General features: G+C 49.7%; 1 protein-coding gene across 3 annotated transcripts in view; it reads right to left on the bottom strand.

Annotated features, from left to right (window-relative positions):
• Nucleotides 1–2,695: 2,695 nt before the first annotated feature.
• The window catches only part of LOC101618565 (zinc finger protein 470-like), a 14,494-nt gene continuing 6,980 nt past the window's right edge, over nt 2,696–10,209 (bottom strand). The window contains exons 2-5 of one of the 3 annotated variants that reach the window (XM_012734685.1): nt 9,683–9,768; nt 9,104–9,230; nt 8,861–8,944; nt 2,696–5,687 (exon numbers count right to left, since the gene is read on the bottom strand). In XM_012734685.1, coding sequence (XP_012590139.1) covers nt 3,826–5,687; nt 8,861–8,944; nt 9,104–9,230; nt 9,683–9,691 — 2,082 coding nt within the window. In that variant the 5' untranslated portion in view covers nt 9,692–9,768 and the 3' untranslated portion in view covers nt 2,696–3,825. Of the gene's footprint in view, nt 5,688–8,860; nt 8,945–9,103; nt 9,231–9,682; nt 10,127–10,209 lie in introns of those variants that run through there. The other 2 variants (XM_012734686.1, XM_012734687.1) reach the window with 2 other exon arrangements.

Genomic DNA, 10,209 nt, shown 5'->3' with positions numbered 1-10,209 from the left:
GCGTGGCGACCCCGCGGGCCCCCCCTCCGCGGGGCACAGGCAACACCAGCGTGGGGAGCGGGGCACGTGCTGCTAACCCCACCACTGCACCACCAGCACCGTCCTCGACAGGCTTTGCCCCCTAGCCCACAAGACAGACGCTCGCCCAAGCCCCCCAGGCTTCCCGGCCCGCGCCACCTCCCGTACTGCGCAGGGCGGTAATGCCGCAGACCAGCATGCTGGCCCCGGCCAGGGGCTGTGGGCGCCCAGGACAGGGAGCAGCGCCTCAAAGTGACTGGCCAGCGAAGCAGAGTCCCCGGTGTCCTGCTGTTTACTGGCCATGAAAAAAACACCTCCTCCCCCCACAAAGCTGCACACCAAGAGCGAGGTACATTTCCGCTAAGAGAACAGGTGAGTCGGCGCCCCAGCTGGCCCGTGGCTTACGTGTGAAATCACCCACCCTCACTGAGAAAGCGGGGGAGCCACAGTCCATCACCAAGCTCCTGTCAGGCCCCTTGATACAGCAACATTCTGGCTCCCCAAGATCGGACACACGGGATTTATCACAGAGACTGGAAGTTTAGGGCATCGTAAAACTCTGAACGTTTTCAGAAAAAACTCTGAGGTTTTTTCCTTACTGTCTCTATTACTCAAGTTTGACAACGAAGCCCACTTCACCTAGGGAGTCTGCACACGATGTCCGGGGTCCTGTTAATACCCCTTCCTCTCTCAGTGGCCCAGTTGGACAGTGAGTCACACAGTATAGTTATACCGGCTCAGCAGCAGTAGTGCCATCCTCAGGGCTCTGGGGCATGGAAGCGCAGCTGCGCCCAGAGCTGGCTTCTGGGGGCACCTCACTTCTGGGCGTGCTGATGTCCTGCTGTGTCCCCGCGGTGTTTTTCCTCCATGCAGTCTGAACCCTGTGACTGGTGAAGAGTTCTTGCCTCCATGCTAGAATTTCAAGATGTGAATTTTAAACAACCCAAAGTAGCAAGACATAGCACCACACACACCTCTGGCCTCGGCATTCCTCCCTCTCCACATGGTCACGACTGGGACCCTGGGGCTCTTTCATCTCATAATTCAACTGGGTGTTCGCCCGGGTCACACCATAAACTAAGGAAATAAACAGGCCCCTTTCCCACCCAAACTCGATCTCTTACACCTCTAAAACCTCAAAGGCCCTAGTTCATACCAAGTTCTGCATTGGTTGTCTCCTTAATGGCAGGTAAAGTGAGCAGCATAAGCTGGAAATGAAACGTCTGGAAGGGTACCAGGTGGCCTGAAGCCTTACCTTAGAGCATACAACTGGGCGGGGACTCCGAATGTTGCAGCCAGGAGAAACCATCATCTCCTCCCGGCCGCTGAGAGGTGAAGCCCCAGGGGCCTTTCAAGCTCCAGAGCATCACTAGGTTGCCCAGAACCAGAGGAACCATGTATAGTGGCGTGAGGACGGCTGCTGTCAACGGAGAGAATGAGGCAGCCAGAGGGAGAAGGCAAGGAAACTGGGCAGAAGAGAAACCTGTATTTTAGCCTTTATTTTCCATGTAATGGTCATTAACTTTCTACCAGAATACAGGTCTGAAAACTCGTCTTCCATTGTGCATGGCGCAGCTACCTTCGTGGCCAGAGACAACGGGGCTCTTCGCCCAGCAGCTGCATGTAACTATTGAACAAACACGCCGTCACTGATGCACTCAGCCGTCACCCTGGCGGTCTCCTGTCTGCCCTCTACTCACCTCCCTTTGCACACTTTGCTTTCTGAGGGACACTGACGCGAGTAGTTCCCACCAGCTAGCTTGTCTTTCACCTTCTCTGGCCCCTGGCTTTCCCCCTTCGCCCGAGTTGCAGGTGTTGCTAACGGCAGCAGCGCTTGCAATTATCAGGGGTTACGACTCTTTGTTGCAAACTTTCAGTGTCTCGCTTGTCTATGAGCGCTGACTCTGACGTCGTAATGTCAGTGCATCTAAAGTCAACTTCTGGATTATGCATAATGCTTAGTATACCTCAAGCCAAGGGGACACAAATAGGTTTTCTATCGTGTTGTAGTATTTTACATTTAGACCTACTGCTTCAGCTTCATCAGTGTGCAAGGTATATAAATTTATGTCTTTCCAGAGTTGTGTCCCGATGGCATCTCCTCAGTCCACCTTTTCCACGCTGCAATGAAAAGGGCTTTTATCACACATACGAGAAGTCTCAGAGGCTTCATGTGCTCTAGACATGACCACCTATTCCACAGCCTCTGCGACTCTTGTCATCGGAAGAGGGGTCCCCAAAGCTCCATTTCCAGTAGCCAGTGACCTTTGAGTAAGAGCTCCCTTCCGTAAGCAATTAAGAGGGAACCCAAGGGCCTCGGGCACCCCAGGAAACGGTACTCCTCTGGGTGGCGCAACTACCAAAGGTCAGGGGTTTCTCTCTAGGTGACGAAAATGCTCTAAAATGGGAGGTGGTGATTCAGGCCGTATGCTTCCGAGTTAACTATCACTCAGTTGTACACTTTGCATCGGTGAACTGGGCGGGACATGAATTAGACCTAAAGCTCCACCAGCCCCTAAATCATTGCTGACAGAATGCTTCTGATCCTGGTGCGACCACCGCTTTGCCCTTCGCGCACCCTCAGTCTCCTGATGGGCTGGCTCGGCAGGCTCACAACTGTGCCCACAGGCGCCCTCCCGTGCTGCCCCTAGTGCCGTATGCGCTGAGGGCAGGGAGCCAGCTCATCCCGACCGCTCCCAAGCTTGCTCTTCAGGTTACACAGCATCCCGCTCAAGTTTGCAGGTTCTCCCACAGTATCTGCGGGAGCAAAAGCTTTTGTTCACTCGACATCCTGTTTTATCCCTCGCGTCTAAAACTGCCCAGCACGTTACAAACACTGTGACTGTTAACTGAACACCCCGGCGGCACTACAGTTCCGTGTCGCGCCACAGCTCTGCATGGTCAGAACATCTTACCCACTAAGCATACTGCCATTTTGTGCCTTACATTTTGGGGGAGACTGATCTTTACCACACTGAATCTTTCTATACAAAGACACAGCTAACTTTCCATTGATTCCATTTTTTTAGTATTAATGTACATTCATAAGCTAACTGCAATTTTCCTGCAGTCTGGAATTGTCTTAGCAGTTTTGTGAAACAAGAGGGTTACGTTTTACTCTATTTCATGCTCTAGAACAATGTGAGTACCACAGACATTGTCTATGGTGCGTTCTTATACATGAAAGTGTGTATTAATGACGTTCTGCAAATTTTTCATGTTTACAAATCTACTAGTTACCTAGCTTAATCTGTTTGTTTTTAATATTATCCCTTGTTTAGTCCCACATTCTACCAAATGCTTTTGTCCTCATCAATTGCTTTCACTACTAAACTACATGTCTGTGGATCCTACAGAGCACTAAGTCACCAGGATACCTTCGTACATGACACAACCTGTCAATTCCCAGTGTGTTCCTTTCCTACGTAGTAGGAAAGTAAGAAAGCCCGTCAGCTACACCACTGTAGGATTCTTAGTTGTGACTTACTGGTTCATTTTATTTGCAGATGTATGTACCTTTCACTTATTGGCACAAAATATATGCTAAGGATTGGTGTTAAACTCTTTTAAGTGAGACATTTAACGCATTCTTCAAACCAAGAGTTTTAAATGGGCAAGTAATGTGAATATAGTTTTATTTTTAAAAGATTAAGCTAGCTAGTGTTAAAAATACACTTAAGAAGAGCAAGAGGTACAATTATTACAATACTGCCATAACATCTAAATGAGATAGTGATGAACTGGACTATAACGGGAACTGGACTAGAAGGACCTAGAGGCCTGTTAGGAGTCCCGAGTCTACAGGACTTAGTGGTCTGGCGGTGGAGGAAGGCTCATTAAGGGCGACTCTCCAGAATGGATTCGCTGGTGATGAGCAAGATGTACACTCTGCCTGAAGGCTTTTCCACACTGTCTGCACTCGTAGGGCCTCTCTCCAGTATGAATTCTCTTATGCAGTGTCAGATGGGCAATCTGGCTGAAGGCTTTGCTACACTCCTTGCATTCATATGGTTTTTCCCCAGTATGAATTCTTTGATGTAGAGTAAGGGATTTACGATGGCTAAAGGCTTTCCCGCAAACATTACATTCGTAGGGTTTCTCACCTGTGTGACACCTCTGGTGACAAATGAGGGAGGCCCTCTGTCTAAATGCCTTTCCGCATTCCAGACATTCATATGGCCTTTTCCCGGTATGGAGTCTCTGGTGGTGAACTAGGTATGAACCGTCACTGAAGGCCTTCCCACACTCAAGACATTCATAAGGCTTCTCACCTGTATGGACCCTCTGGTGTTGAACAAGGTGCGCAATTTGACTGAAGGCCTTCCCACATTCCTTACACTTGTAAGGTTTCTTTCCAGTGTGGACTTTCTGATGCTGGGCGAGGTGTGCATTCTGGCTGAAGGTTTTGTTGCACTCCTTACACTCATAAGGTTTCTCCCCAGTATGGATTCTTTGATGATGGGCAAGGTGCGGGCTCTGTCGAAACGCTTTTCCACACTCCTTACATTCGTAGGGTTTCTCTCCAGTGTGCACTCTTTGATGAAGAGTAAGGGAGCCACGGTGGCTGAAGGCCTTCTTACAGACAGTACATTCGTAAGGCTTCTCCCCTGTATGGATTCTCTGATGGACGGTCAGGGATGAGCCGTGACTAAAAGCCTTCCCACACACTTCACACTTGTAAGGTCTCTCTCCGGTATGAATTCGCTTATGCTGAATAAGCCCTATGTGGTCAGTGAAAGCCTTCCCACAATCAATACAATCAAAGGGCTTCTCTCCAGTGTGATAGTACCTCCGGTGACGTATCAGAGATGCAATCTGCCTGAAAGCTTTCCCACAGTCAATGCATTCATAGGGCCTTTTCCCGCTGTGAATTCTTCGGTGGTGAGCCAGGGATGAACAATCACTAAAGGCCTTCCCACATTCAATACACTCATAGGGTTTCTCTCCAGTGTGCACTCTCTGGTGCTGAGCAAGGTGTGCGAGCTGGCTGAAGGCCTTCTTACACTGCTTACACTGGTAGGGCTTTTCTCCAGTGTGAACTCGCTGGTGTTGAATAAGGTGAGCATTCTGGTTGAAGGCTTTCCCACATTCAGTACATCCAAAAGGCTTTTCTCCTGTGTGAATTCTCTGGTGTTGGGCAAGGTGGGCCCTCTGGCTAAAGGCCTTCCCACACTCAACACATTCGTATGGTTTCTCTCCAGTGTGAACTCTTTGATGAAGAGTAAGGGTTGAAATCTTGCTGAATGTTTTATCACAGTCATTACATTTCAAAAGTTTCTTTTCTCCGTACACATGCTTGGGCTTCTTGACAAAGGAATGCGTTTTTAAGCTTTTCATGTCTGTGTCAACGTTATATACACTCACTCCCATGGGCAATGCCTGTTGTATATACGATGACGTATTCAGGTGAAAACCTCCTCCAGGCTTGCTGGAGCTGTCCAGCTTCGCAGTCCGGGTAGCGACAGGAGCGGCTGTTTCTCGCCTCAGACGTGCCTGCTGGCTAACCAGCTCCCTCTCAGACAGGGCCTCAAAAATGCAGTGTTCCGCTAGTGCAGAACACTCGCGGTCATAGCTTCCAAGTCTTTTCACGATCATGGCCTGGGATAATTTCTCTTCACAGAAGTCCTGTTTTGGAATAAATTCTTTGGACAGCTGCACAGCCTGCAAGTCTGAAAGATAACAGCAACCAAGTATCTCCACTGTTAATGTTAGAAGAATGGAAATTTACAGAACAAAACCATGTCAATCAGTTATTAAAGCAGAAAAAGAAAGATATTTTTGACAGTTCTTAAAGGTAGGCAAGCACCCTTACATTTCTGGAATAAACCTCCCTGGCTGTAACATCATTTCCATGTAACTTGAAGTTTTTTGAGATTTGCCTGTAATTTCCTTTCTAAACACATTCTTTAAAAGTCCTTTTTATTCAATATTGAAGGTCTTAGCACATTTAATTGTGAAACTATTCAGGGATGGTACTTATTTTCTCGCAGGAGGCAGTTTTAGGTGATTATCTGTTTTGCTTCAATGGTGACTGGTCTGCTTAAATTTCCTGTCTCTTCTGGTGTCAACTGTAAATTATAGTCTCCCAAGACAGCCATTTCATCAGGCTTTCAGGTTATTTACCAAAAATTAAGGAAAAGATTCATGATTCTTTTACACACTTATCCATCAAAGGTAAGTTACCACTATTTGCTTTTTTGTGTTTTCTCTGACTTGTCCTGGCAGCTCATATATTTCACTTGCTTTCTAAAGTACTTATTTGCTTTTACTACATCTATTTCCTAAAATTGATTTATTCCTACTTTTATGTCTAAAAGTATACATAACTCATTTCACTTTTCGATTACTTTTGTTCTTATTCTAATAGTTTGAATTTGATGCTTACTTTCTTTTATTTCGTATTTATGAATGTGAATCATTAGGGCTGTAAGTAATCTAACACCCTCCTGCTGAACTGAGACCTGAAAGCAGGAGAAAGCCACACAGGTTGCCGAGTAGACTGCTACCATCTCACTGCAGGCTCAATTCCCTGCAGTATGTAGCTTTAGGCTCCTTTTTGTTTTTTTAATAAAAATTGTCACTTATTTTTTTTTTTAAAGATTTATTTATTGTGCATACAGAACTGGGGTACAGGCCAGAGGCTCAGGGGCGGTGAGAGGCTTCACCAGAGACAGAGTGGGGAACAGACAGGCAGATCGATGAAGTACACTGCTGAGGGGAGCAGCGGGCGGGTCAGGAGAGGTCTGCCACGCCATGTGGTCACCTCCAGGACAGGCGGGAATCGAACTCATGCGGAAGTGGCTTTAGATTCTCAGTACTGTACTTTAACCCGCTGCGCCACCAGGGAGGGCCCGTCACTTACTTATTTTTTATAAGCTTGATTATTTTTTAAAATTTATGTACACAAGATCGGGGGTGCAGACTGGACGTGCGGGAGGGTGGAAGGATTCACCAGGGACAGAGTGGGGGCAGAACAGACAGATGGACTGCTATCCACTGCTGAGGGGGGCAGCAGGCAGACGGGAGGTCTGCCGCACCCTTTGGGTCCCTCCCTAGGCGCAGTGACTGTGGGCAGTTTCATGGTGTTAAGACGTTAACCCCTTGTGCCACCAGGGAGGCCTGGATCTATAGGCTCTTATCTAGCTTTCTAACCCATACAAACAGCTCTCAAGAAAGGCAAGAAAAAAACTATAAATAAATGAACTTCAAGACAGTAAATTTCCTGGGCCCTCCCTAGTGGTGGTGGGGGTGAGAGCGCTGCACTGTGAAACGAAGCTATGGCCACCGCTTCAGTGCAAGCTTGATCCCCGCCCCGGCTGCTCCCCTCAGCAGCGTACTTCATCAATCTGCCTGTTCTGCTTCCCACGGTTTCTGGTGACTCCTCTTACCCCCTGCACCTCTGGCCTATACCCCAGTTCTGAATGTATAAATAAATAAAACCTTGAAAAAGAAAGTAAACTTCCCAAATCCTAGGTCCAAATCCCAAAGGGTGGACATACAAATGGAAAGATGGAGGAAAGATGGAAGAGAAATATGGTCACTGTGGAAACTCGGATTATTGTGCGCCTCAACTACTCTGTGTCTTTGCCTTGATTATTCTTTGCTTAGACTATTCTGTGCCTCTCAGAGCAGAAACAGGGAACGCTGGCAAGGCGCCTCTCGGGGCACAAGTCCTGGCGTGAGCATCTCCACACGCTGACGACGGCATGGGCAGAGATAGCAGCAGGAGTTACGGTCAGAGCAGCACGAACACTCAGACTTTCCTCGCCTTTCTCCCATTTCCAACCCGGGTGGGGCAGCCGGTTACGCGTCCCCACGCACTGCATCCCTGTTTGTCTGCTGGCTTCTTTCATCTTTTTATTTTCCTTCTGATCCTGAATAAAAACGAGACTGTGCGAGACTGTGCGTGGGGCTGGGCTGCCCCTTCGCGGCAGGGCCTGCGGGCTTCTCAATGTTCTGCACATGGACCTGAGTCACCTTTTTTCATCCCACCACCACGTTGTAACAAGGCGGATGTTACTAAGGTAATTTTCTTCCTCTCTCATACAATTATCAAAAGATGGTATTTTAAGTTTCAAGAGGACGAATTCTGGCTTTGTCTTTTTTAATTTGGGGGTTTTATTTCTAATTCTTCATATAAGTAGGTGAATTCTGAAATGCAGATTTAAAGATATCCAGCAGCACAAATTAATTTATGGGACTAAAAACCTTTCCAACCAAAGTGTGAGAGGGCTTAAAGAGAAAAGAAAGAAGATAAAAGACATGAATTACAAAACAAGAAAAAGGGAAAAATAATTAAAAGCAGAAGGGAATGTAGCTGTTGTCAATCAACCTGATAAAACCACGGTGTTAAAAAAATTTTTAAGTAGTTGAGGAAACTAAATACAAATTTCTCTAGAGAAGTGAAAAATGCTGTAAGCCAGGAATGGTTAAAACATTAAGATGGAGGCCTCCCTGGTAGCATGAGGAGTTAAAGTCTCCCCGCTGCCCCCTCAGCGGTGGGTTTCAGTCCACCTGCCTGTTCTGCTCCCCACTCCGTCTCTGGGGAATCTGCCCACCCCCGGTGCCTCTGGCCCGCTCCCCAGCTGTGTGCATAAATAAGTCAGTCTTAAAACTAAACAGTAAGATCCTGGTGCAGACCTAGGTGGACATCAGTGGAACGTAAAGTTCAGAAGCAGACCGTGGTCATGGGCCACCAGGAAAGAGAACAGTGAGGGTGAGGGCTGTTCAGAAAAGGGTGCTAGGACAAGTTTCAACTGGGCAGGATTCTGCAAGGGGTTTTCCGACAAGATCACAAAGAATACCGGAAGCACAGCCGCCCGCTCGGTTACCCTGCGCTTACCTGGGCACACCTTCCCTTCCACCACCCAGGGCTCTCTCCCTTGCTCCAGTAAGGAGATCACCTCTGGCCGAGAAACGCAAAGACCTGTGTGCAAGCAAAGGAGAAGAAGCAAGCTAAGTGGCTACTCCAGGCTGGCCGGGCGCCAGCAGCGAGGGGAGAGGCGCACTGTGGAAACCGGCCAGCGCAGGAGAGAGCTGCCTCTGCGGAAAGAGCCCCAGGGGAGCTGGGAGGAGGGTCCCTCACCCACTGAGGCCAGGTTCCTGTAGTTCTCCAGCATCACCTTCCTATACAAAGTTCTCTGAGCAAGACTCAGCCATCCCCACTCCTCCTGGGAGAAGTCTACGGCCACATCCTTGAACGTCACTGTGTCCTGGAACGACACAAACACGCGGTGATGTGTGACCAGCTAGAAGTTGGCGTTCTTACTTGTTTATGCGTACCAGAGCTGGGCGGAGGGGGCAGAGTGGGGAGGACAGAGGGACTGAAACACTCTGCTGAGGGGGGCAGCGGGGAGACAGGAGGGGACTGCTGCGCCCTGGGTCACCTCTGGTTGGGGCCGGAACTCACAGTGAAGCGGCTGCGCCTGGCTTCGCAGAGCTGCTGTAACCCGTTGCGCTGCCAGGGAAGCCCTAGACCATTTCTTACTCTGCGCAGCCAGCGACAGGCAGAAGCCCTGAGGGGCACAGGGCGTTCCGGGTCTAGCCTCACCCACCATCCAGTGAGGAAACGGATCCAGGTGCAGGGCGGAGCTGAGTCGCGCATTCTCAGGAAACAAATATCACTACATCCGGAAAAGAAGGACGCCAGGGAGCCCTAACTCACCGGGGGCATGGCTTTTAGGGGTTCGGTTCGTGCCACCACCTCCTCTTCCCGGCTCCTCACTTGGAGGTCTGATCCCGAGGGCAGAGCTGTGAGGGGAGAAAGGGAGCTGCTGAGTAGCTTCAGAAACCACAGCCCGCAGCTCCCCGTGCACCCCCACAGCCCCCGCGGGCTTCCTGGCTGGGGTGTCACCGCTAGGTGAAAGCCTCTCCGGCGGCGGCGCGGCAGGGGCGCAGCGCGGTTCTCCTCGGCCTCACCTGGTAGCTTCCAACGAGGGGCGACCCCGCCCGCACCCAGACACACCCTTGGCTGCGAATGGCCGACCTGCACCAACACACCCAGCGGCTGTTCTGCCTGTGACAAACTAGCTCTGCGGTCCGAGCCAGCGCCTGGGACCTGGAAAGGGCACCAGCATCCGACCGCAATCCGCGTCTCTCCTCAGAGTCTTACTACTGTTGCCCAACAGGCGCCAGCACGGGCCACGGGCTCCGTGCCGGGGGCACACGGCGCCCCACATGCGGCCTCTCACC

The sequence above is a fragment of the Condylura cristata genome, unplaced genomic scaffold (assembly GCF_000260355.1).
Source record: "Condylura cristata isolate star-nosed mole 26May11 unplaced genomic scaffold, ConCri1.0 scaffold00066, whole genome shotgun sequence".
In the NCBI taxonomy this organism is placed as follows: domain Eukaryota; kingdom Metazoa; phylum Chordata; class Mammalia; order Eulipotyphla; family Talpidae; genus Condylura; species Condylura cristata.
The sequence above is the reverse complement of the archived record's forward strand: the minus strand, read 5'-3'. Positions and strand labels throughout refer to the sequence as shown.